At 37.8% G+C, this 27,981-nt stretch overlaps 2 protein-coding genes across 5 annotated transcripts in view; both read right to left on the bottom strand.

Annotated features, from left to right (window-relative positions):
- The window catches only part of sgsm1a (small G protein signaling modulator 1a), a 766,057-nt gene that overhangs the window by 451,410 nt on the left and 286,666 nt on the right, over positions 1-27,981 (bottom strand). The gene's annotated exons all lie outside the window — the stretch shown is intronic.
- ssh1a (slingshot protein phosphatase 1a) overlaps positions 10,103-27,981 on the bottom strand; it is a 92,297-nt gene continuing 74,418 nt past the window's right edge. For 2 of the 4 annotated variants that reach the window (XM_087253348.1, XM_087253347.1), the window contains 12 exons: positions 26,431-26,552; positions 26,252-26,320; positions 25,954-26,019; positions 23,441-23,635; positions 21,151-21,244; positions 20,799-20,927; positions 20,445-20,491; positions 19,988-20,134; positions 19,688-19,888; positions 17,892-18,558; positions 17,285-17,789; positions 10,103-11,589 (listed from right to left, as the gene is read on the bottom strand). In XM_087253348.1, coding sequence (XP_087109474.1) covers positions 11,516-11,589; positions 17,285-17,789; positions 17,892-18,558; positions 19,688-19,888; positions 19,988-20,134; positions 20,445-20,491; positions 20,799-20,927; positions 21,151-21,244; positions 23,441-23,635; positions 25,954-26,019; positions 26,252-26,320; positions 26,431-26,552 — 2,316 coding nt within the window. In that variant the 3' untranslated portion in view covers positions 10,103-11,515. Of the gene's footprint in view, positions 11,590-15,516; positions 17,790-17,891; positions 18,559-19,687; positions 19,889-19,987; positions 20,135-20,444; positions 20,492-20,798; positions 20,928-21,150; positions 21,245-23,440; positions 23,636-25,953; positions 26,020-26,251; positions 26,321-26,430; positions 26,553-27,981 lie in introns of those variants that run through there. The other 2 variants (XM_087253346.1, XM_087253345.1) reach the window with 1 other exon arrangement.

The raw sequence follows: 27,981 nt of genomic DNA, 5'->3' as shown, positions 1-27,981 counted from the left end.
GATGTTAAATTGCGAAGCTTTAGAGTTTTCATCGATGGGCGTGTCCGTGGCGGCCTCGCAAACTTTGATGATTCGCCACAAAACAGGAAGTCTTTATAACTCTGGCATGCATTATCCGATCTGCCTCAAAATTCACACATTTAATAACAGTCCTGACCTAACCAGGTTTACGTGCCGATGTCCAATTACAGTTATAGCGCCACCTGCTGGCCACAGGAAATGACATGTTTGACACTCTAACAAACTCCTCCCACAAACTTTCCCGTATCAGCACCAAAATAGAGTGGTGTCATCTGAAAGCTCTAGCGATGATATATTGTGAAGATCTAGAGTTTTTGCAGAGGGGCGTGTCTGTGGTGGCATGACAAACCTCAACGCTTCGCCATAGAACAGGAATGCCTTATAACTCAACCACACAATGTCTGATCTGCCTGAAACTTCACATGATTGATAAAAGTCCTCTCCTGAACACATCCACATAACAATATTGAGTCAGTCATAGCGCCACCTGCTGGCAGAAGGAATTTTGGCTTGTAACTCGGCCACACAATGTCAGATCTGCCTAAAATGTCACATGGTTGATGAAAGTCCTCTCCAAAACACATCTACATAATAATATTGAGTCAGTCATAACGCCACCTGCTGGCAGAAGGTAGTTTGGCTTATAACTCAGCCACACAATGTCCCATGTGCCTGAAACTTCACATGGTTGATAAGATTCCTCTCCGGAAGACATCTACATGCCAATCTTAAGTCACAGTTATAGCGCCACCTGCTGACAGGAGGAAGTTTGGTATAAATCTGTGATTTTCTTAGATCTTTTTTTATATATTGGCTTAAATTATTATTGTTCGCTGTTCTCTGTCATCGTAAGGTCACCGGGCGGCGGTGAGCCCGGGTGCGAGGTCCCTATCATCGCTGCTTGCAGCTTTAATTTGTTGTTGTTACTATGAGTTCCTTTGTGTGGCACTGTTTTGAGATGGGACTCTTGACTGCAAACCAAATCTACCTTCGGGTATAAATAAAGTAACCTAATCTAACATATAAAATAAGAGAAATAAGAACACTAGCAAAACTAACAATAATTATACGAAATAATCAACTATTAAAGTCTAACGAAGGTGATGTGTCAAGAAAAGGTCCCCAAATATAATCAAAGTCGGTGAGCTTTTGTCTGACAAAATACAATATTTTCTCAGGAGTACTATAAGATACAAGCTCATTGATCCAGGGTTTTTTTCTCAGGGAGTTCTCAGATTTCCATTTTTGAAGGATACATTTTAGCTGCAGTGCTTGCAAGCAAAATATAATAGCTGCTGTGGTAGGTCAACTGAAGTGAACTGATATCACCAGATTTTAGAATCTGGATCAATTTGATTATTTGATATTTCTCAGGATGTTGCAATGACAAACTTCCAGAATGTCTCCAAAATGGACCGCTCCAGAGCATATGAAGAAGTGTCCCAGTAGATATCTTACACCTTTGACACATGGCAGAGATCTTGAAACTAAGTTTCTTTAGTTTATAGAGGGTGTTATATGTTCTATGCAAAATATTAAATAAAATTTGTCTGTGTTTGGTAGATACCAATACAGCTTGTGATGCTTCTAAATCACTATCAGCGTAAGAACACTCCAAGTCTGATTCCCATTTTTGCTATAATAAGAATCTTTTTTAAGCATGGAGATTGTTATTTAGAATATTTTATATGGAGTAAGTTAAACCCTTTACACCATGCAGTATCTTAAAGGGATAGTTTACATAAAAATGACAACTCTGTCATCATTTTCTCCTCTGTTTCTTCTGTTGGACAGTAAGGGAGATATACTGAAGAATGTGTGGAAAAATCAGCCAACCGCTTCCATATCAGGTTCTACTATGCATGTCAATGGCTGTTTTTTCCCCCAAACATTCTTCAGATCATCTTCTTTTGGGTCCAAGAGAAGAAAGAAGCTCAAAAATGTCTGAAATCACTTGAGTGCGAGTAAATGCTCAGGACATTTTCATTTTTGGGTGAACTCTCTCTTTTTAGTAGAATATATTTATTACTTTTTCAGTTTGCATATCACAACAGATTACACAGTTACAGAATAATAATCATTTAGACACAGCAATCATTTGTTTAAATCATAGTGGTGCAGTGGGTAGCAAGATCGCCTCACAGCAAGAAGGTCGCTGGTTTAAGCCCCAGCTAGGTCAGTTGGCATTACTTGTGGCATTCCCATGTTTGCATAGGTTTCCTTCGTGTGCTTCAGTTTCTCCCACAGTCCAAACACATGCACTTGCACATGAATAAACTAAATCTGTAGTGTATGTGTTTGAATGAGTGTGTAGGGATGTTTCCTAGTGATGGGTTGCAGTAAGGGCATCCACTGCTTAAAACATATGCTGGATAAGTTGGTGGTTCATTCCGCTGTGGCGACCCCTGATGAATAAAGGAACTAAGCCAACAAGACGAATGAATGAATGAATGAATGTTTAAATCAGGTAAAGAGTGTTCTCCAAGTCTCTGTTTAGACCATGATACCCTACTCCCTCAGAGCTTGTTCTTGTCGTAGCAGACTGTCAACACTTACATTGTACTTTAGGAAGTTACTAAAAGGTCTCCAGATATCTTCAAACACATTTTGTTGCTTTTTGACAATGTATGTGATCTTTTCCACTGACATATGGGATGCCATTTTGTAAACTTTGTTTAACATTCATGGGAACGTTCATTCTTCCAAAGATATTTATCCAGTTTCCAATTTAAAGTTCATTAATTTACATTTTTGGTTCTGTGAAGAATTTTTGGCGTCACAGTGGCGCAGTGGGTAGCACGATCGCCTCACAGCAAGAAGGTCGCTGGTTCGAGCCCTGGCTGGGTCTGTTGGCATTTCTTTGTGGAATTTCTCCCTGTGTTCACATGGGTTTTCTCCAGGTGCACCGGTTTCACCGACAAGTCCAAGACATGCGCTATAAATTGGGTATGATAAAATGTCTGTAGTGTATGTGTGTGAATGGGAGTGTATGGGTGTTTCTCAGTGATGGGTTGTGGCTGGAAAAACACCCACTGCATAAAACATGTGCTGGATAAGTTGGCGGTTCATTCCGCAGTGGCGACCCCTGATTAATAAAGTGACTGAAAAGAAAATGAATGAATAAAGAATCGTTAAAAATTCCAAATTCTTTCACTGTTTTCAATTAAAAATGAGCATCTTTGGATTTCTGAAGTGCTCTTCACACTGGAAGCGGTTTGATATTGTGCATCTCTCTTATTCACATTACAGGGACGAGCTTCTACAGTTGAATCCAGATTCGGCCATCAACAACTTCATTTTGTATACATGATCATATAACTAAAATACACCTTCACAATGATTTTTGTAGTCTTTAATATATATTAAAAAAAACACACAGACCCTAACAGTTCCATGAAAGAGAAAGCTAGATTTAAAACAACTCTAGATTGAGTAAATGCTGACAGAACTCTCATTGTTAGGTGAGCGTTTGGCTATTAAAACATCTGACTCAATACTATTAACAGATCTATCTCAGCAGTGAGGCCTTGCTTTTATTGTTTCTCAAAGCAAAGGCCTTTATTCAAATCACAGAATCATGACATCATCATCATCATCATCCTGCAGCAGCTTTATTTGTACAGTTCATATCCTCTTACAGCTCATGTGTCCGCATAGCACTCTATAGTAAAACTCCTTCCCTCTGTGTTCGCTTCACATTCAATTCTTCTGGGCCTCAACAACTCCTTTGATCAAAACAACACGCATTCCAGCAAGGGTGCAGAGATACAAAGTAGGCATGAGACTGTCTAAAAATAGCAGTGACCGTACAGGCGACTGAACCCCTGCAGCTCAAGCATAAACTCAGGTCATGAATACAGATGTGAGGAGAACAGGGTCAGTTTGGTACCACCCTATTAAAGTCGCGTAAAGTTTAGTGAATGTTTCCTGAAATGATTCAAAAGCTGGAGTGAAGAGGGAGTAGTGATCGTGCGGAGAGATACAGACTAAAGTTTTTGCCCGAAGAGAGGCTGCAAAAACAAGGGAACAAAGCTGAACAAATCTCCCTGTTTTGCGTCTGGTAACAATAGCAACCATCATAACAGGATGCTCTCGTTTTCTCTCAGATAATAATAAAGAAGGAATGACTTCAGCACGCATCAGTCACTGTAGAAAACAGGCCACACATAAGAAGAGCTGCAGGCCGATGTGGAAGAACCATGCGAAAAAAGCAGGATTTTACACAATTCATGTATTTTGACAACACAAATCCATCAAGTTAAAATAATTGAAGTAAATTGAACATAAAACAATCACGTTTCCCCACAAAAATCTCCAGAATTGTGTTGTTTCTGCTCATTTTAAATAAGTAGTTTGAGCAAGCAGCAAAAATCATTTTCTGAGTGAACCTCACTGTAATTAATGCTGGGTTCCACACAATTCCTTTATGTTGTCTCAACACAAATCGATAAAGTTAACTTCATTGTTTTTATAAACTCAAGTTAAGTTAAAACTCAACATAAAACAATTAAGTTATCCAACAAAAACCCTCACGAATTGTGTTGTTTCAGCTCATTTTAAATAAGTAGTTTGAACAAGCAGCAATAAATGAACTATTAAGTAATAACATAGTAATAACTTGGGCCAGACAAAATCTGCGGACATTTTTTGATATTTCTGCACAGAATATTTTTACAGAATCTGCATTTTTATGCGGAATGATTTTGGGAGTATCATAACTAGAAGCTTAATATACGAAATAAGAAAATAATACCTTTTAAACTTTTATTTAATGTTTACAATGCAAATCCAATTAGATCCACTTATTTGGTAAACAAAGTAAGTCTCTCATATAATTGTCATGTCACACAAGGATGTTATCTTTTAAGGGTATTTATTTAAAGCAGGTTAGCGGTGTAGCAGAGGGAGAACGATCTCACACAGTTCACATGGTAAGCATCAGATCTTCAGTCAAACACCAGATAAGCTTAGTCACTTCCCTTATTCAGTTGTATTTGCATCCACAGGCGAAGAGAAACATCCATGGAATAAGAGGAGAGGAAAAGTGAGAGAAGATGAGGTGAACCATCCAACTTCGATTCCAGCCGGTGAGTGAGTGAAGGAGGTATTTCTGGTACATGGTGATTGCGGGTCAAGGTGCAGGTAATCAGTATTCTGGTGATTGTTTACAGGTGTGGTGGGAGGTGGATGGTTGAGGGAGAGTGATGATTGGAGCAGCAGGAATGAGCCGAGGGTGTGACAATAATATCTTTACTAAAAGACAGAAAATATGACTTTATTGTAAATAAATCAAATAAACATTTACATATTGGTCAATAATATTACTGAAATTAATTATAAAACTTAAAAATATAAATGTACACACTTTATACAAGTAAATCAATAGACTCAATGATGAGGTAAAAATCTAAAGAAATCTGCGGATTTCTGCGTGCGCAGATTCCCTGTGGCCCTATTAATAACATCAACTTCCTTCAACTTTTAGCCCTCAACAATAGAATAATATCAAACATTTATATATTTTCACATTTAACACATTATACATGACCATGTTTTTTCAATAGGTTAAAGGTAAATAGGAAATCCAACGCTATCTTATGCAATTCCTAACTTTTTTATTTAGTGGTTAATTTGTATGAATTTGTACAAATTAGTACGATTTGCTCACTCCGCAATGACGGTTGGGTTTAGGGGTTGCGTTGGGTGCCACGCCTCTTTTTTAAAAATCAAACATTTTGTATGAATTCGTACGAATTAGCCACTAAACTGACAAAAATGTAAAATAGTTATGTTTCCTCGTGAGATCCGGCTGAAGAAATCAGTTGAAATTTAAAAAAGAAAGTAAAATCCACTGTTTCATTTGGACTTTTACGCTATTCAGAAGCCGTGTGAACTCACTGACAAGTAAAAGCTGCTGCTCTCCATAGGTCTCAAACTTGATTCCTGGAAGGCCCCAGCTCTGCACAGTTTTGCACCAACCCCAATCAAACACAGCTGATTCAATTAATCAAGGTGTTCAAGACTACTAGTGACTATTAACCCTTTAACTACCCGACCAAGAAAAAAATCTTTGGATCGCATTCCTTAACTCCTAATGTCGCTTGTCGTTGACAACCTCAATGCATTTTTTTAAACATCCCATCATTTCTAAAATATCAGCCTTTATCATAGGTAGATATGTCGGTTTATGGTAAATGAACAGGACTTCATACATATACTATGAAAAAGCTGAAAGTGTAGTCTTAAGTGTACGACCAATGTATTAAAAATATTAATTCAAAATAAAACATTTTTGAATACTAAATCATCTTTATTTTTTAAGCAAGCCATACACTATTTTAGATGGTCATTTAACATGCTTTCTTGTTTTTTGTTTTTGTTCGTTTTTTACAATAAAACCAAAGCCAAGTGTAGTAGTGCAACAGGACGTTTATTTGATTTATTTTTTTTTTTTTTTTTTGTAGACTAACAATGCTGTGTTTGTAAACTGTACAATTTGTGTTGTTTAAAAAAGTCATTATTTAAAACAGTAAAAACAGGGTCAACAGGTTTGGTGGAGGGGCAGTGAAAATTAAGCAGGTGTGAGTTGGAGGGGGTTGCACCTAGGCATGGGCCGGTATAATTGCTGCCTGTTTCCTTGGTGCTGAGAGATTGAGACACAGTTTAAGAAATAGTTTGCACCAATTTTGAAATGAAGCATGCATGCAACAAGGCGTGACTTAAAGACTTTTTTACGCATGACCTAAGAGAATTTACATTTTTTTGGTGAACAAATTTATAAAAATAAAGGTTGTTTATTGGCATTAGTAGTTCCATGAAGAAACTTTAATGAACATGGAAAATTGTCATTTATATTTATATATATATATGTTTCTAAAAAAAATCTATGACAAAAACGTTTATAATCTTTTTAAAAGTAAAAGTAAAAATTAAATGATCAATACAACATGACCATAACTTATTGTAAGCTAATGCAAGTTAAACTTACTTGTAGAGCTACTGTGATCCAACTCAAATTTTAAGGCGACTAATTATTTCGTTATTTGGACACTGAAAGATGTATGAATATTGCATTAATTCTATAGACATTTATAATACTATTTTTTATTAATCAAAGTATAAAGAAGAAGTTTGAAGGATACTGTAAAGTATAAATAATTCAATTCAACTTAATTTACCTTTATTTGTATAGCGCTTTTACAATGTAGATTGTGTCAAAGCTGCTTCACATAAAAGATCAAAGTAAATGGAAACAGTTTAGTTCAGTTTTCAAAGTTTAAGTGTAGTTCAGTTTAGCTCAGTTCAGTTTGGTTTAATTATCACTACTGAGAGTCCAAACACTGAAGAGCAAATCCATCGATGCGCAGCTCTACAGATCCACAACCATGCAAGCCAGTGGCGACAGCAGCAAGGAAAAAACTTTACCAATTGGCGAAAGTTCAGAAAAAAACCTCGAGCGAACCAGGCTCAGATGGGCACGACCATTTCTCCACTGGCCAAGGTCTTGTGCAGAGCTGCAGTCCAAATGCCAGAGGTGGGAAGCTGGACCTCAGCGAAGACTCTTCAGACCCTGGAGCGTCACAGGAATCATGTTCTCCACTCCTCCATGACCACCACAGCAGCTCCTCGGGGTACGGCCTGGTCCAGGATATGGAAACCTTGGGATCATCTCGTCGCTGGTCTTGGATCGAATCAATGGCGCTGCGTGGACTGAGGGTCTCGGGATGAGGATCCCCAGGTGGAAATAGAGAATAAAGAGAATAATTAGTGTAGCTGCTGTTTATAGTGTATATAAACGAGATGAAGAAAGCTGTTTCATCTGTTTCAAATGACCAACTATGTTTAGGGTATTTTAATTAGTACTTTAAAGAGCCCATATTATACATGAAATAGGGTCATATCTTGGTTGTAAGGGTCTCCAACAACAGTTTAATATGCATGCAAGGTCAAAAAACACTTTCATGGTCTTATAATCTGCATTTATTTTTACCTAATTATCCCAGCGACTCCTGTATGAATCGTTCAGGGATTCATTTGTTCCCAAACCCCTCCTTAGCGCGAAGCTAATCTGCGCTGATTGGACCAATGACAGTCTGTCGCGATTGGTCGACTGCCTTCAGTCAGAGAATGAAATGCCAAACAGCTAATCAGCAATATAAAAGTAATCACAGTTCATACACGCTAGATAGTGTAGGCGTGGATTTTAGCTGCCAGTGGGTCAATGTAAATACAGACTATGGACTTGAAAATACAGACGACTGACTATTTTATTGAACAAAAACTCCAAAAACAGTTGAGGAGATCTCCTAGCTTCTCACTCTGCTCTTTTCACAGACACACACACACACACACACACACACACACACACACACACACACACACACACACACACACACGCACTTAACCCTGCTCCGGACGACAACGCGCGCGCACACACACGCGCACACACACACACACACAAACACACACACAAACACACACACCTCCGGACGACAGCGCGCGCACGCACACACAGACACACACACTAACGTTACTCCCCGTCCACGGAGCTCCGTTAACGCAGCACGCGTCGCGTTTTTAACGTGACTTTGCACACGATAAGAGAATATAGCCAGTTAACCTCATACAGTACACGCGGTTACAAGTAACAAATCACAACTAAATACATTTGCAAGCTAGAGTCAACGAGGCAACTTTAATCGCACGTACTTACACTTGAGAAATGGAGGAAGAAACCCATCCTGACGTCTATCAGTAAGTTACTGATCCTTCCTTTAACAAACGCTGATGAAGTATTCTTTGTAGCATGTAGCTTCCAGAAGTTTCCAGTAGTTTCCAACTGCTTGGCTATAATGCTGAGGTTTCATCTTTGGGTAGAGACTCAATATATCCATCTGCAGTGTGACTTCAATCGACCGGCATGTTTGTGTGTGTGTGTGTGTTTGTGGGTGTGTGTGTGTGTGTGTTTGTGTCTCGGTTTCTGCGTCAGAGGGCGGGGCCTCAGGTTTGAAATCTCCCGGGTTTGCGCGTGCACGTGAATAACTTGGTTTCGTTCGTACGTCATGGCGAAACACCTAATGAATCCGTATCAAGGCGACTCGTTTGAAGCACTATGAGTCGACTCTTTTTTAGATGAATCAACCGTTTTTAACAATGTACACTAACAGATTTAAGCCTTAGCTGGATACTCCACTTCACTTAGAGCTGTGTTACACACTACATGGAGGGGAATTTTCAAAAACCCATAATATGGGCTCTTTAAAATATGTCCTCAAATGATTTTCTCCAAAAAAATATTGCTGATATATATTAGGTATGCAAACTGGTGTTACAATGAATGCCATTTATTTTGAGCGGCTTCTGTAATGTAAAGCTTTATTACATAGTTCTGCCTCATGGAAAAACCTTCCCATCTTACAAAAAGTCTTTCCCATGTATACAAAAATGTATTGTTATTTAAGTTTTATTTTTTTACAAGCATACATCTGAACTTAGTGTAATATATTTGTCTGGTTTAAAATGATAACGCAACACATTAAATGTTATAAACAGTAATAGCATTTACACTTTCTGTGTCTGAAGATGTTAGCAGAGCACATCCAAGCACTATTTGTTTGCAGATACCTCCACATATACCCAAAGTAATGACATTCATATATTTTCAAATGACTTTTTAAATATTTTGCATCACTAAATGTCTGTATAGTAGTTATGAAATCCAAAATAAAAACACACGTCTCTGCTCTCCAGTCATAAATAAGAAACAAATCCACTATCATAACTTTCCTTTCTGCACAAAAGCTGCATTTCATCCCTGAATGAAGTGTGCCGAGCGATCATGTGCACTTATTCTGGGAAGACTTGATAGATTAATCACCCTGTCTTTCCTCCAAGCCTGCAGTAAAACCACTGACGTCACACACACACGCTCACGGAGATCCAGTCAGAAGTTGCATAAGCACAACCAGGCCAAAATACACAGCACAGATGGCACACTATCATGACATAATAACATACTAGAGTCAAAAAAGCAACAGATGCAAGCATTTCACCTGTAAAAAGACAAGAAAAACAGTCCAAGCCGAATGAAAAAAAAGTTTATTCTCATAATAAACACATACAGTACATCATCTCAACAAAATGTACAAAGTGCAATATGCGTTGAAACTACAGCAAATCTGCAGTACACAAAAACAATTACTGCATACTTAATAGCGACGACAACGGTGACAAGATGTTTTTGCAATTAAACCGCATTGCTAATTCGCAAAAAGACCCTCGATATCCACCTACAGGAAAGTCTAAGGATGTTTTAGGAGCAGGAAAACCAGTGTCACATTCTGAAATAAAAAAACAAAAGCCACTTCTCACCAGTCTCCAGTTCTCCCAAGCAAACAGCTTACATCTATGGCAGCTCCACAAGCAACAGCATCAACAGGTAATGTGGCCTTTATTTATTAATTATTGATTTAATGCTAAGCTTTGGTTATCACTTCATACGTGGATAGTGTAAAATCCTTCCCCGCTCACTAAGAAAGGAAACACAACCAAACCTGGCGACTGGAAAAGCGTGCAGTGTTATATGATTAGCGTTATTCTGTAAGTTAATATTGCGATTTTAGAAACGAATGTCAGTGTGAGCCACTGGCCTCTTGCTGGACTGGCAATGTTATCAAATGGGAGTCAATCAGAGCAATGCCTCTCTAGTGCTTCTGGGTAAGGCACTTGATGTTGATGACACAAGACAATGCACATTTAATCTGTATCCTCTGACTCTGATTTGACCTCAATATGGCATCAGACATAAAATGGCGGCACATTTATAAGGGTCGGCTCACCCAAACATGACACTTTTCTGGCTATTTACCTCAGGATTACCTCAATAAAACATTGTTTGTAGCACTTTACAATAAGGTTGCATTAGTAGTTAAATAATGTTTTTACTAAAATAAACAAGTAATGGACCAAATATTAATGGTAAAAATGTATGAAATCCATTTTTTTATAATCACACTTGATAAAAACAGTCAGCAGAAACACTTTGATTGACATTCTCCCTTTGTACGTGTTACTAGAAGGGAGAAAGCCCCGCCCATTAGTGAGAATCTCGCCCTCATTAGCATAAACAGCCCTCAGTGAGAAGCAGCCTTTTTGGAATCTGCTGCTCTGCTAATGCGCATGCATTTTTAAGCTCCACCCTTTTTTCCAAATATGGCTAGGAGAACAAGCTCATTTGAATTTAAAGCGACAATTTGGATCAAAGTCTAAAAGGGGCCATTTTAAAGAGCTACAAAATGTCGTTTCTTGGGTATTTCGATCCTAGAGACTTATTTTACATATTGGCATAATAGGTCACCTTTCAATAATGCAACCTTATTGTAAAGTTTGACTGAATTTTTGCTCATTCTGGGATCCTTGGTGATTTTTAAAATGCAAATCGATGGCTTTGGGAGTAAAAAAACATATATAGGCAAAAAAAATGTATCATAATAATTTAACACCTGTGAATCCTAAAGACCAAAATGCTGAAGCTTACATGTTGTAAATCAGTGTTTCTCAACCACGTTCCTGGAGGAGCACCAGCACTGCATGTTTTTGATGTCTCCCTTGTCTGTCACACCCATTACAGGTCTTTCAGTCTCTGCAAATGAGATGAAGAGCTGAATCAGGTGTGTTTGGTTAAGGAGACATGAAAAATGTGCAGAGCTGGTGTCCTCCAGGAACATGGTTGAGAAACACTGTTGTAAATAATGTTAAAAAAAAAAGTAAAAATGCTAAAAAGAATTGTGAATAATGTTGTAAAGACGGAATGTTTCGCTTTATAATTTGAGCCCTGCTTTACATGTTTTTTGAACTCCCAAAGTGCAACTTGCCACTGAAAAGCATTTTACAAATCACCAAGATATCCTGAGTGAGAGTAAATGAAACCATTCCTTTTAAAATGTTATTTAAGTCATGTCATGTAATAAAAGTTCATGACACTAAAGACCTTTCTGGCGTATTTCAATTTTAATATTCAGGCCTCATAAGGAAGATTAAAGTGTTGATTCTTTTTCAATCCACCAAAAACGTTTCAGGCAATCATCTACAGGACAAAAAAAAAAAGCTTTAGATGCAAATACCGGCAATTGTGTTGCATAACCGACATACATATTAACATACAGTGTATTGCTGAGTGTAGAGGTGGAGATGGTCTGTATATGATGAGCCTGCTCATGTTTTTAACATTAAAGCAAACACTCTGACAGGGTCTTCTGTTCATAAATAGTTCACAGTTATGGTGTAACCGCTGTACAAGGCACCACTCACTCGCAAACTTCACATTCGTGTTGCTCCAACTCAGCGTGAGAGCATATATGCGTGTATAAAATGGCGTTTATAAAACATTGGTAAAGTATGCTGCATAATATTAAACCTCAAGTACTTCAACTCAAGCTGTAATTGGCCAGCTGATGGTAAATAAAGGCATGTTGACACCAGAACATGATCAAAGATATAACAGTTGGACTGATGCATTAACAAAGCTTTTTGCTTCTTATCAAAGGTTCTGTGATCATGTCATCTGGTCAAGTTTCCACAGACACACACAGAGATGAATCTCACTGTCAAAAACATGTCTAGGAGGTTTTTTCACTCTTAAATATCACATTAAAATGTATCAAATCAAATATTATATTTTGCCTAAATGCTTCAAATTGATCCAATGTTTTTAATTCCTACTTCTTAATGAAAAATAAAAAAAATCACAAAAAAATAATAATTTTATGAATTTATGATCATTTCCGGTTACTACCGTACACTGTAAAAAAATGGCTGTGATTTCAATGGTAAAAAACTGTAAAAATGCTACAGTCAAAATCCGTAACCTGGTCAACAGTATGTTTCCTTAATATATACGGCAAATAACCGTAAATTGACTTTCCTAGAATTCCCTGTATGGCACATAACTTTTTATGCATTTTGTTGACATTACTATGGATCTTTTTGGTTGTTTCCCCATCAGTTATGTACATTAGAGGTTTATATTACATTTAATGTTGATAAACAATGTTTATTGTATGACTTTTAATTTTATGTGTGTTACCATACTGGTGTTTAGTAGCTGTGTGAATGACTCTAAGCACCTTCTATATATTAATTAAATTTTCTGCTTGTGGGAAAAGTTGATTGTGATGAGGTTTGGTTCATTATGTAACTTCCTTATAACCACCTGCATATGGGTGTGCTAATGTGTCTAATTGTGTAACAAAAGATATGTAGATGTTGGTCATTCAAAATACAGACATATTACCTCTATAAATGAATGAACTACGGTAGTTTACCGTGAAAATGAGAAATTACTTTTTACGGTTTGTACCGTGTTTTTAACGTTAAAGTACTGTCAACCACAGCTGCCGTTTTTTTAACCATAAATTTTACGGATTTATTTTTTACAGTGTATATTACAACGAGAAAATATACAAATGCACACACATCACTTTAAATGGGTGCGCAGCCAAACAGCAAACAGTGCAAATATATGTATTCAAAAAGGCGGCAACACCAAAGCTCCAAAAATACCAATTTATTCAATTAAAAAGACTGATACAAGGCGTGTAACATTTCAAGCCAGGCCCGTGCAGAGACCGTCCAAAGGGCATGTGCAGGATAAATTTTTAGAAGAGCGGTAAGGGGGGGGGGGGGTGGGGGGGGGGCTTAGAGATTGCTGCAGATTGCAGATTTGCTGAGTGGAAGCGCGCCTACCGAAGAGCGGTGTTGTCGCGCACCTACTGAAGGACGGGACCGAAGGTGTGCCGCGTCGCGGGGGCACTTTTGATCATTTTGGAAGGGCACTTTCTATCCAAGACTAAAAAGGGCATGTGCACTGCACAGGTTGAGCCCTATGTGTGCACGTGCCTGTTTCAAGCACACCGCCTCTCACTAGCTACGTTTTCATCCACCTATTTTTATGTGCATTTTGGAGATGCGCATTAAAAAACGGTTGATTGAAACACTGAGATGCGCATACATTTGGAAAAAGCGCATAAGAACATATGTGCAACACTGAGTAGGATAAACTTTTTATCCGATAAGAAATGATGAGAAAAAACTGTGATGGAAACACTTTTACCGAACAAATTCCAGTATACGCATTAAAAAAAGCCATGTGATTTTGTTATAAGAGATCAAGTGACGATAAATATGTGTGTGATGGACAAACCAGCAGGCTGAGCGCATTGTAAAACATCTGAAATGTTGTTTTAGTCATCGCAAAACGCCTTACTGTTTAAGTCTTAGCGTTATTATATTATTAGTAACCTCCAGAACTGTCTGTACTTCGTGTCTCGTGCCTTCAAACGCCACCACATGTTCAGTGCATGTCGGCATTGTCTTCTGAGGTGAAAGTCATTTATTAAACAAGGAAAAGATTCACACAGTTTCTCCTACCGCAGCAAATTCAGTTTTTCCTGTCGATATTTGCCGCCAGTTAATCAGGAATTACGTTTAATGTGATATTTAATGTGATAATCCAGTTTTGTGCATAAAGTTTATTCGCATTTTTAGATGAAAACATAGCTACTGTCCAATGAAGAGCCGGTGTGCTCAAAATGTTACACGTTCTGTATCAGCCTTTTAATTGAATAAATTGCCATTTTTGGAGCTTTGGTGTTGCCGCCTTTATGAATATATACTGTTATTATATTATATTATATTATATATACAAAACAATATATTATTTATTTAATAAAATCTTGCATGTGCCAATCTAAACCTCACTGTATTACTGTATTTTTCAGTACATTGCACTGAATTTATAAGATTTATAAGAGTAAGGGCGTGTGTCCACCAAAGCATTTTTTCAGCTGCAGGAATGTAAACGCTGTTCTGAAAATGCTGAGCTGCAAGCACTTCTCGAAAGCTGTCGAAGCTTTTAAACAATGCACACTCCATGCCTCGCTACGCTGCCATCACTTAAAAAAAAACTTTCAATAACTTCTAATGAAAACAACAGAAAAAGAACAGCACATACGTTTCTGTGCACTTTGGTGAACAGGAGCCCTCATGGAAAAAAAAACAATATTCCAGTAAAACTCTGTTGGCACCAATAGCCTAGTGCAGTGGTTCTCAAACTCGGTCCTGGAGGTCCGATGTCCTACAGAGTTTCCTCAACACACCTGCAAGGATGTTTCTATAAATCCTAGTAAGAGCTTGATTAGCTAGCCCAGGCGTGTCTAACTGTGGTTGAAGCTGAAACCTGCAGGACACCAGACCTCCAGGACCAAAAAAATCAGTTCCTAAATACAAAACATTATTTATCATATTTCATAAAACTTCCTTGTGGTTTTTGGGAAAATGTGACCTAGACATGCTCTTGTGAGATTCACTCATGCAGATACACACACTCATAGTGCAAACCATGCCACAACTCTACCTTGTAAGTGTTGTTCAATCTTTTCACAGCGTTCATCTTTAGTTCTACTATGATGTAGATTTAATCCAAAAGGCCATTCCGCCTTGCTTTAATTTCTTTATGAAAAACTTAATGCAAATGCAATAATGTGATGGAAATCATCAGCGAACTGCAATCAGCCTCAGCTCAGTTTGGCCCAAACAAGCCACTGCATCAGAATCAAGTGTAATGGGTCTTAAAAATAACAGTCGCGTTTTACCTTGGTGAATGACTGATTTGTATCGCATTTGGAGACACAGTACAGCTCTTTTGCTAGAGAAAAAATCCAATGTTAGAGCTCCTGTCGATATAAAATCTCTTGAAAACACACATATGTGCTACTAGAGACTGTAACAGTAACAATGACCCAAGCATTTCCCACTCTTTCACTATTCGAACAGCAACATGGACAGTTACATTCGTAAGAACAGCAACTGCATTTATGAGCATTTCATTGGAAACGGAGCAGCTTGAAGTTGCCTTCGCTTTTCTTTATTCTTCAAAATGATTGTCTTTCATCACCGTCACTAAGTACTAGAAAGATGGAAGAATCCCAAACAAATCTCCTCTTGGTGGTCCGGCACCAGCTTTCCCAATGAGCCTCCACACACCAAAGTGCTGCCAGTCTTCCTGTTTTGATTTCTGCCTGGCCTAACAAACAGTAATGAACTGATATGAGGTATCTGTTTGAAACCTGTGAGTGAATCATCAGTGCTCAATGAATGATAAGAGTCCATCAGCACACAAAGAACTTTCCTAATCGTGATAAAGAGTCCATTTCCTTTCGCCGTCCAGCCAGGAAGTGAGAGCGCAGGAGGGTGAATGATTTTCAAATGTGTGACCATGTCCAAAGGAATCTGTGACTCATAGCAGACCACAACTAAGCGATTTATGCTGCGATAAATGGGTGGACTGATGGAAACATTACACAATGGTCTATTTTGATGTGTTCAAGTAATGGTCTCTGGGATGGCGAGTGTTTGAGAACAGCAGTGAGGAAGAGCAGGGAAAACCTCATGAACCGTTCATCAGTCAGTGCAATACACATCCATTTGGGTTTCATGCATTGAAAGTCTGTCCGATAGATTTTGGAAACCTATTCATTGAATGCACAAAAACAGAAAACACTCTTAATCCAACTTGCAAGATCTGTTCACCACAACACCAAAGTTCCCAAGTGGCTGAAATGATTAAAAAGTATCTATAAATATAAATATCTCAGTAACGTGTTGCAGAACTCCAGATGAAGCTGAAAATAAAAGTAGTGTTGCGTTAAAATCTCCTGCTGTCAGCTCTTGGACTCTTCAGATCCTGCTTCGCCTTGGCTGAAGACCTCCATGTTGTCTGGTTTTGCCCATTCTGGGCTGAGCGAGTGCTCGGGTTCTGGGGACAATGAGAGCATGAGAAGAGTCCCTGCGTCAGAGGAGCAGGCCGAGCACAAGTCCTCAGATGAAAAGGTGAGACTGCCTAGTTTGGCGAGAGAGTTAGAGCGCTTGAGTCGTGAAGGAACAGTCAGTCCTGCTAATCGCATTCGTGCTTCAATTTCTTGTGTACGCTGACGCACAAGGCCTGGTTTGCCTCGGACACTGCGAAGACTGTCACTGCTGGAGCTGCGGGTGAGCGTAGAGCCGTGTGGAGATGAGACTGGAGTCAATCCTCCTGATCCGAGGACTGCCAACAAAGCCTCATTGGTCAGTGGCACTGCCGATTCAGTTCCAAAATCATTCCGTGTTCCAAAAGACCTGTGAAAGGGGTCAGCTGGATCACTGGAACTGTTCATTGCATCTTCTGTTTTACTAGAACCAGCTTCCCGTTGTTCGTTTGCGCGTGCACGCTCCTGGAAGAGACCGGAGAGTTTTTCCAATCGTTCTTTTCGACGTCGAACTAAACCGGAGCGTTGGAGCTGAATCAGAGCCTCTTGTTGTTGAGGAGAACAAGACGCCTCGGCCTTCTCTAAACCTTTCAGCTCTCTCTCATTCCGGGGAAGAGCAGAGGAACCCTGTAGATCAGTCTCTTCCTGCCTGAAATCTCCTTCTCCTTTGGCCTCAGGCAGAGTTGTCTGGGTTTCAGTTTCCTGGTCAAGACATTTGCTTTCTGGCTTATCGTTATTCCCTAAGGACATTGCATTGGCATGAAGGCACAGATCTGAGACAGTTTTGCCACACTTGGCTGTCATGGACAAGTTGGCACAGGATGGCATCTGAATGGAGATACAGGGCGCACTGTTGAGGGGTAAAGGGGCAAGGCCTTGTCTGTTAGCCTCCGAAAGAGCACTTTGGATGGGCTTGGAAGCAAGCGATGAACCAGGAGCAAGCCTTGTCTTTACTTGGGCACTTTCCTGAACAAGAATACACAAGAAAAAAAAATATTTAATGAAAATAAAAACATCTGTAAATGGTTCAGGGTGCTAATACTTTATGTGGGCAAGTAAGATACTCACAGTGAGGATTTGTTGCATTTTGAGGTGATTGTTGTTGTTGTTCTCATTGCACAAATGGTTCACACTAGTCAGATCGATCCCCTTTTCATTCAACAGCTCCTCACTATCCTTCCCATCTACTCTCTTTGCTTCCTCTGTTAACGCCTCCATCTCAGCTTGCTCTTTCTGAGCCTCTTCTTCATCCTCTTCTTCCACTGTGCTGAACTCCAACCGCAGACGTAGTTCTTCTAGTGGCTCCGGTCCTCGAGAACATGTTTGAGCGCCAATACCCTCTCCTGAGTGGGAAACAGGAGGGCCCTCATGTGCCTCGAAGGTTTCATCCTCAAGAAGTGCATCTTGCTCCACATCGGCAACCTCAATATAGACACGATCTACATCCACCAAAGGCTGTGCTTGGACAGGGGTGGAAGGTTCGCTCTCTAAAGCTGAGTCTGACAAGCGGCGGAAGTAGTAGTGGTAATTTTGTGGATGGCCAGGATCCAGATCTAGACTAATTGGAGAGGAGTGGGCTGTAGGCTCACAGCAGACAGTGACCCTGGGGGTTGTGGATTCAGGAGTGATGTGATCTCCAGTCTCTGCATTCAGATAGCAAGGACCAGCAGCTTGCTGGCACTCGGGGTGATCGCAATCCGAATCAGGGCGCCACAGACGGTTATGACGCTGCTTACTAAATGGAAAAAACAGAAACGCTTTTTAATAAGTATGGAAGGTACAGTTCACCCAAAAATTACAATTCTGTCATCTGTATAAGTATCTTTTTTATGTATATATCCTTGTATCCCTCTATCAATCTATATGATCCAAAACATAATTGGACCCAAATGACTTTCATTGAGTGTGTTTACATGCACATTGATAAGCCAGTTAGTTATGCTTAATTAGCTGATATGTGTAATGCCATGTAAATTTTTTTTATTGGTTAAAGGTTAAAATAGACACAAACAACCAGAACAGGTTGTTTTTTTTGCTCCAAACCTCAATTTTTTGTTGCATGTAAATGTCTTTATTGTCATTCTAGCAGTTTATTCATGTGCGCATGTCTGATTGTGCTTGCGAGGTACACATCACACACGGAAGTGTAGAGGGGGAAGGGGTAGATAGCCCTTCGAACGAAAAAGCTTGAAGGAATAAATTACCCGGTTGTTTTCAGTGACAGGTCACTGTTAAACTTGTCTTTCTCCAACCAGGAGTACGCAAATTTACATTTTTCCATTTTGCCGTCTGTTTGGCTCTATGGTTTCGCTAAATGTGGAAGAGCGTCACATCACCTTCCCACGTTTGGTGCAAATCACCCGGACGTGCCACGCCATTGTTAATATTAGGAGAAAAATAAATATATTTATGCTTTTTGAAGTCAAACACTTTGGACAACACTTGAACAAAATTTAAGACCTTGCAAAAACAAAATTAAGACTTTTTAATACCTTATGAGGGCCTTCACTTTCTCATAAATGATTGATCAACTTTTAATACTTATTAAGACCCCGCAGACTCTGACAGATTTCCCAACAACATTTTGAGTTACTGACACTGATGTTTTGGCTGTGATGTCACTGCTATTAAGAAATCTGGCAAACCTTAAAATCTCACGTAAAAGTGGTTTTCTGTACAGCTGCTTTACTGATTTTTTATAAAAAATCTGTTTTTAAGTTTTCTGGTTATTTTGTGCATGTAAACAGACTCAGATCTTTTATATTATCACATATTATGCATCTACCAAATGCATGTATACAATTTATTTTTATCTTTATCTAAAATACAAATGCTAGAATACAAAAAAAGGAAATTTATTGTACCTGGCATCCAGTATGCCTTCATACTCTGCCAGCTGTCTCATGAAGCTGGCATTGGGACGAGTGATACTGCGCTTCTGTTTAACAAAGTTATATGCTTTCTCCAGAGTCCAGCCGTACTCTTTCATGGCATATGCGATCACCGTGGAAGCAGAGCGGCTTACGCCCATCTTACAGTGAACCAAACATTTGGAATGATTCTTTCTGTAGATACAGAACAAAGATGCTGTTAAAAAATCATTTGGAAAGAGAAAGAGCATGTTGAGTAGATTTAAAAGACAGAAATGCAAAATAGTTCCTCACTTTGCTTTGACAATGAAGTTGTAGGTATCATTCCAGTGAGCCAGTAAGTCTGTGGCCTCATCATCATACACTCTGACATTGTGGTAGCAGAATGTTCCTGGGAAAAAGTTATCTATTTCCCTTGTGACATTTAAGATGTGGCCCACCCTAAAACAGCAATACATTTACATAAAGAGATTACATATATTACATCTGGAGAACAATGGAAATCTACATGCATGCAAGTTTCTTTTTTTTTCGCCTAACCAGGTACTATAAATACCCTGATTCTTAGAGTAAAATAAAACGCTTTGATGATTCTACTCTGAACTTCAGCTGAAACAGGAGAAAATGTTGCCCTTTAAATAGCAATATATGATACACATTCAGTTGAAACTTTCACATTTACCTAACATAAACCCATTTAAATAAACAGTATCTCAAGAAAAAATGGATGGGAGGTTGAAGGTGAACTCACCCACTTTCCTGAAGTTCCTCTAGATTGGAAGCGTTCCATTCAGAACCCTGGAAAATGAGCAATACGTAATGTAATTCACTGCTTTTTTAGGGAAGTTAGCATGCAGTGCACCAATTTATGACAAATACTAGCATATTTTTTGTTACAGAACTAACATAAAAAGTAATTTCATTCTCAATCTTAATATAAAAAAATGTCTAAACAACTCCCTTTTAAAGTAGCATTTTATTTTACTGGTTATTACAAATTAAAGTGACTTGTTATTATTAAAATATATATAATGGCTATTGATGAGTGTTTTTGCTCATAAATATAAAATAAAATCAAGAAACAGACTGACAAAGCAACACTAACCAGATAAAGGTGGTCAAAGATGAGAGTGGCTTTATCCATCTGGCCAAGAATAAGTAGCATCTCATTGTCTATGAACTCTTTGTACTCTTTCAGGTTACAGTTCATCTGCTGCTCCAACTCATTACGAATCTAGGAATACACATCATTATTGACCTGCAGTTTATATAAAAGTTGTGTTCTTGATAACACACATTAACTCAGATAATGTAATCACATAAGAGTTCACGCAAATTGCTGAATCCAAGCAGAAAGTGTCTCAAATTATGTTCTACTTATAATTGTATTTTGAGGTAGGAGGGTCAGTTGTGGCGTATATTACTTGGTATATACTGTAACTGCATTTCTTGCTGACCTCTTTGGACGTGACATTTTCAAGGTCCTGGCACATCATGATACTCCTGAGTTTGGCTTTGATTAGACATTCTGTTCTCTCCCTCTCTGTTGGCCTGAGGAACAGACACAGGACACAATATAGACCAAACATTTTAAGAAAGAACATTGTGATGGTTACAGTAACTAAATAGTAAGAGGAAAATAATTACATGTATTCAACAAACACTAGGTAAAATAAATGGTTTTATTTTGCATCATAGCTCTTCCACCTAAAAACAACAGTTATTTTCTATAACAAAAAATAAATGTAGCAAAATAAAATTAATAAAAAAAAAAAAAACTTTGTAATTTTGTAATAACCTTTTTATGTTAATTTGAACATTTTAATTGGTTGCTAAAAATATATACATTTTTTAATTATTCATTATACATTTAAAGAATGTAATTTTTAAGTTGAGTTTAGTTCAAACTTTATTGTGCGTTCTGCTTGGCACAGAAAGGAAATTTGTCTTTAACGCTGAATTTCAGACAAGTGTTTAAGACAACAACCACACAACAATCACACCATAGAAACACTCTAGAAACAAGCATTTCTTATAGGCTCTAGGAATTTTAAACCTACGTCTTGATGGTAACACTTCGGAAGCTGAGTGAAGGGTGTTTGTTTATTATCGTTAAAAATCACAATTACTGTTTTTTCCATAAAGTAGTCAAACAAGATCTGCAGTGAATGTTGCTTGTGACCAGTTATCTTATTCGCCTGATTGATAATTTGTGACCATTTCTTCTTTTGTTGAAGCGTTGTGTTACCAAACCATGAAACAATATGTAAGAACACTCACTATTAATGTTTAAAGTCTGTGTACTAACATTAAAACTTCTCAACTTGCGGAGGACACAGAGGCACTGACTTGCCTTCTTATAAACAGCCTCTACATTACTATCAAGTCAGTTTATTGTCAATAATTGTGCCTAAATACCTAAAATTTAAGACCTGCTCTACTATTTGTCCATTTATGATGACTGGTTTATAAAATCTAGTGTCTACTGCTCTTGTTTGACTTCCCTGACATAGCTCTTTTGTTTTTCAAATATTAAAGGTGCAGTAGGTGATTGTCTTCAGAAGCATTTGTTGTTGTGCTGGTTGAAAGTTTCTTTACAATCTAATAGTAATGATTAAAGTAAGTGATCTAAATGTATTTATATGTATTTTTATATTTTGGATAAGGCATAAAACAAATAAATGTTCATCCAATTAAATAGAGTCGGACCGACATCTCTCATAATTCCGATACGTAGCCCAATCTGTCTATCAGCAAATGCACATTTGAACAACTGCGCAGCCGTTTGGACGCAGATCCGCCGACCGCCGCGCGTTCACGAGAGAGAGCACGCGCGCACATGCGGGATCGGTAAAAACATGCTTAAAGAAAACTTTTTAAAAACCTGAATTAATATTGGAGTTACCTTTGCACGCTGGAGAAAGGATGACACAATGGCTGAAGGATTTCTCTTAGACAGGCAATGTTCTGTTTTAAAACTGTTTTAGCTTCACGCAAAGCTGATGTAACGTTAGATGTTGTTGTTACAAATGGGTCAACGATATATCTTCACAGAAGTGTTGTTCAGCCACTAAAATCTTCAGATGAAAGATTGACAAGACTATTTTCAGTTTCATAAGGGTCCTTTTTAACAACAAAACACAAGTAAATACCGCTTTTCCGCCTAGTCTTTCCCTATTTTGTGTACCATACAACTCTAAATATTTGCTCTGAAACAGCATGTCAGTCTGGCTTGCACATCGCTGGACAAGCACTAGTCGCTTTTAACACATGAGAGAGGGTTCTTTTGCAGTGCTCATGTTTCAGGAGGTGTGGCTCTAGACGGCAGGGGAGGGACTGTGATTCAGAGATTTATGCTAAGCTGTTTGCATTGTGGAAGATCACCTACTGCACCTTTAAGATGTAATGAACTTTTGCCAAATCAATCTGTGATACTATTAATATATTTAAACCAATGCCAGATCATCTGCGGATTTTATAAGAGTGAGATTATCATCATTATTGCTCTGCAGTTCATTAATATATATAAAATAAGACAGGGGATAATACACATCTCTGAGGTACCCAAAGCAGTCAGACATGACATGATTAACACGGTAATCAATGACCTTTTGTGTTAATATGTTTATTTGACCATTTTGGCTACTAAAATTATCTGTAATTATGGTTTCGGTTGGCCAAAAAACAAAAGGATCATCAATACTCTGTATTCTGGAGGTGCTTTAAATTTGCGAGGCTTTAACTCACTTGTCGACAAAGACTACAGGCGAGTCTGGTCTCAGTGTTTCCAGGTCCTGCATGGCGTTCCACTCATTGATGCAGCTCTGTTCAGAGCTGATGCAGCTCTCATAGTACCCCATCCACGTCAGTGCCATCCCACCAGGGAAATAGTTGTACCGCCGTGACACCTCACAGGCCTTGTGTAAAATTTGCAATGCTGACCTGCGGGAGGAGCAGATTAAAGGTGAGCAAGAGTGAGAGACCTACGTACACCATCAGTGACTACAGGTATGTTTACATGGACTTCAGTAATGGAATTATTTGCATAATCTACAAAAAGCCAATAATATGATTAAGGGTTTTACATGAGTTGCTTTTTGAATGTTCCTTTCATGCTCCTGTTTTACATTTTATAGCACATAATTTGATTAACGTCATTGTGTCACCACGCTCATGCTCACGTTCATGTAATTTCGGGTGTTTCATCTTTAATTTGTCAACTTCAACTGCAGTTTGGCACTTACACTTTCATTCAGGAACATTTCATGCATGCCCCCCGTGAAAAATAAAATATTGGATGCGAGTATGAACTACTCGACAAGTGTTGTTTTAATGGAATTTGATAACTTATGCCGAATGGGAGAGAAAAAAACCTCCACACTTCAGGATGTGTGTGTCTGTGTTCCTTTACTGACTCGGTAGGTGCAGAGAATAGTGTCAAACAGCTGTGTGTGTATAAACTATCCTGTCGCAAAATGCGGCGAAAATTCTACACCACGGAAATAGTTTGATTGCGTTGTTTACATGTCTGTAATACATTTCAATAATGCGACTTAAATCGGCATAATCCACATGTCTTAATTACGTTTCTGTTGAGTTTGATTATGACCTTAATCAGAATAAATTAATCGAAAATTGCTGTTTACAAGACTCTTGATCAGAGTATTGTCTTAATCGTATTAAAATTATTGGCGTCCATGTAAACAATGACTTTAATGACTTTAAATAATCACAATCTTTGTGTGTCTCTATCTCTCTCTCCTCTCTTTAATAAACAATACAATCAAAGAGTATCGCAACTGATTAAAGGGACAGTTCACCCAAAAATGAAAATTCTGTCTTATTTACTTTGTTCCTTTCTTTTATTAAACACAAAAGAATATATTTGGAAAAAATGTATTTTTATTTTTTAAAATCTTACTATTTAATTTTCATTCATCTTTCAATTCATACTCATTTCTACACCGCTTTTTACTCGGGTCAAAGCAGCTTAACATAGATGAAGTCAAATTAAAAGTACTTCAGTTCAGCTGTCACACATTGGATGGGTGCCAGAAAATGACATTGTTCAAAATATCTTTTTTTAATTTAAACAGAAGAAAGAAACTTTTAACTATTTAAATCCATAAAAATTTAAGTGGATGAGGAGGCACATTTCATTTGTGGGAGAACCAACCCCTTGAGCGAATTTTAAACCATGTTCACTTGAAGCATTTTCTATATTATTTGACTTGTTTAGGTCGATATGAGCATGGCAATCAGATCAGAACCTTAATAAACATTGATGGCCTTTAAATAGCAAACCACAGTGTAAAAACTCTTGGCATATTTTAAAATCTATTTTATAACCTTCCCTTATTTTTTAAAACCCAATATTTACAACACTTTGATAAGCTTTCATTGCCATAGCTGTAAAATAACTGCTTTTATCTTCCATACGAGGGTGTTTGCCGTCATGATGGCTTTGTATGACAAGTCTAACTTGAAAACTCATATTGCATAAATTTTAGTATTCTCAAAAAAGTTTCCCAGTGAAAGCAAACCAAGTCAAGAAGTACTGTAAATGCAGCAGCATTGTATCAAATCAAGCGTTTTAGAAACAAAGCAAATGATCTGCAGGGCTGAAAACCGGACAAGAATGCAATTAATTCACTATTAAACCAATTGATATTAAAAAGTACCACAGTATTACAGTATATTGTTCAATGCAAATACCACAGTACCTTGATATGGTAATTGAACAGTAATGTGGCAAATGTACAAGCAGGTGTCACCAGCAAGCCTCACATGAAAACCCCTTCAATGATCTGATATTCGCTGTACTTTTTTAAACGATCGCCAGATGGCATAGCAGAGCTCTTTTATATTTAAAGATGTCAAAGTCCCAAAGCGCCAGTGAACGTCTGAAAAACAGTCGACTCGTAGCATCTTCAACTCCCCGAAGAGCTATTTTCATACCTCAGTAACAAACAAGTGCACAATTTCATCCCGTCAACTAGACTATGGCTCCCAACAGAAAAACAACAACAGTTTAACCTGTCATCTGATAGAGAGTTGTTATTAATCATAACATGACAGGCTGAACTATTTTCTGAAGCCATTTAAGAGTTAAATTAATAAATTAAAAGAGCTGCTGAGCACTTCCTAACAAAGAAAGCCCAAAGCTAAATATGAGCAGAAACTAAACGAATTTAGCTTAAGACTAAAATGTCGAGCTTGACATAGTTTAAGCACATTATTAATGTATTTTGTTTCCTCACCACATGGCCTGAACTGACACCGGCTTGAAGATGTGCGTGCGCCCGGCGGTCGTCACACTGAAACCCCTGGAGACATGAGGACACAGGTTAACTTAGGCCGACTGCATACGTCAAAACAAAACAACCTCTCTAATTAACAATGAACATTACCAATACTCTTAACTGTCGTCAACATTCCTTTTTCAGTTTACAAACCAAACAACCTTGAATTTAATTACACAGGAAGGATTGATTTGCGTATGCTATAGAACAGCAGTATCAACATTTCCTTTTCACCCCAGGAGGGGGCAGCACTCACCCGTCACCGTCTAAATGAATCTTGGTGTCACTCCACAGCGGCAGCACCATCCCGACAGAGCAGTTCTTACTGTCAAACAACCACAACAAACACTAAGTATTTTTTTCACAGTAATTTCCCTAAAATAGAAAACAAACACATAACATTGACACTTGCTAAACTGTACTTATTAAACTCACCTGTCTTTGTTGCTGAAGTCCATGCCCAATAAGATGTTTTCTTCAGTGTCTTGTCGGCCATTTGTGTAAACCACCACCATGTACCTCACACGGTCTGACCACGCGCTCTCCAAACGCACCGCCTGCAGATTACAGTAAATCAACAAATAAATCTTGATTGGTGCAAAAACAGCACACACATGAAGACATGAAAAACACAATACATCATTCAACTCATTACAGAGTACATACAGGAATCAGAGAGTGGTATTCAATACCTTTTTAAAAAGTCTTTCAATACCTTAAAACCACTTTAGGTTTCAACCGGAAACACTGGCGAGATGTTAACTTTCACTATATTTACTAAATATTAATGTAAGAAACGAATCTAAAACTAAAACATTATTAAAAAACTGAATACAAATCTATGAAATCTAGCTAATGTCGCAAGTTGGTGCGTATAAAACTTCAGAAATAATAGTGTTGCCTTTGTTACTGCAGTAAACAAAGCAGCATGATGTGGATTTCTTTGATTTTAGAAACTACACAGCATCCTGTGTTTCGCAGATTTAATTCAGGCAAACTTTAGCATACAACCATATTTTTTCATAATCAAAAATGATATCAAATTTAATACCTTGCAAAATAGCATTTAGGACTTTTAAAACTTTTTAAGGGCCTAAATGTCTCTACATTGATTTATCAACTTTTAATATTTTTAAGACCCCACAGACACCCTGTATTAATAGAACAACCACAACTTAACGATTTCATCCTGAATCTGTTTTTATGTCAACATTTTGGTAAGTATTTTGCTACAGCTCATTTTAATCCATCTGACAAGGTTACTTGGATAACAATAAAGCTTTATTTTATATATATTCATGTAAAAGAACAGAAAAATCTACACTAAAACTGCATGCTGAAACTGAAGAGCAAACTTAAAAAGGACATTTTCTGCTAATTTAGTCACTAGTTTATAAAATGTAATTCATTTTTGTGTGATCTAACCCCTTAAGATTTATCCAGGGTCCTGAGCATTTTCACAATATTGCATATGGACAATTTTGTACATACTGATTAATAAGACATTTCATAAGACTTCAATGTATTATCAGGGGCCATGGGTATTATTTTTGTTTTGTTCATAAAAAACCTAATCTGTTCAGTTCTTGTGTGAATTTGAGACAAGTGTGTATTGTTTGGGTCATGCAGCCATGCACTGTGTATAGTTTTTTTAAAGCATTTGACACAGAAGTGAGTGTACCACGCTTCTCTCTCTTTTTTATTTAACATGTACTTGTGTTGCAACATGGCAGAGTGTATGTAAAATCAAATCAAAAGACCCACTTTTACAACACAAAAGTAATCAGTTGTGGGAGATTTTTTTAAAATGACAGAAATTAAATGATATTAAATTAATGCACTGGCATCGTTACCATTAATCAACAGCAAATTGGAAACTCTAATAATAAATTTATTACAGTGCTATATTGATTTTATTACAATGTTACTATAATGTTACTAAATATACTTAATAACTACTATAACGTTACTAAATATCCCAGGATG

This window comes from Danio rerio, chromosome 5, assembly GCF_052040795.2.
Source record: "Danio rerio strain M-AB ecotype USA chromosome 5, GRCz13ab, whole genome shotgun sequence".
In the NCBI taxonomy this organism is placed as follows: Eukaryota; Metazoa; Chordata; class Actinopteri; order Cypriniformes; family Danionidae; genus Danio; species Danio rerio.
The sequence above is the reverse complement of the archived record's forward strand: the minus strand, read 5'-3'. Positions and strand labels throughout refer to the sequence as shown.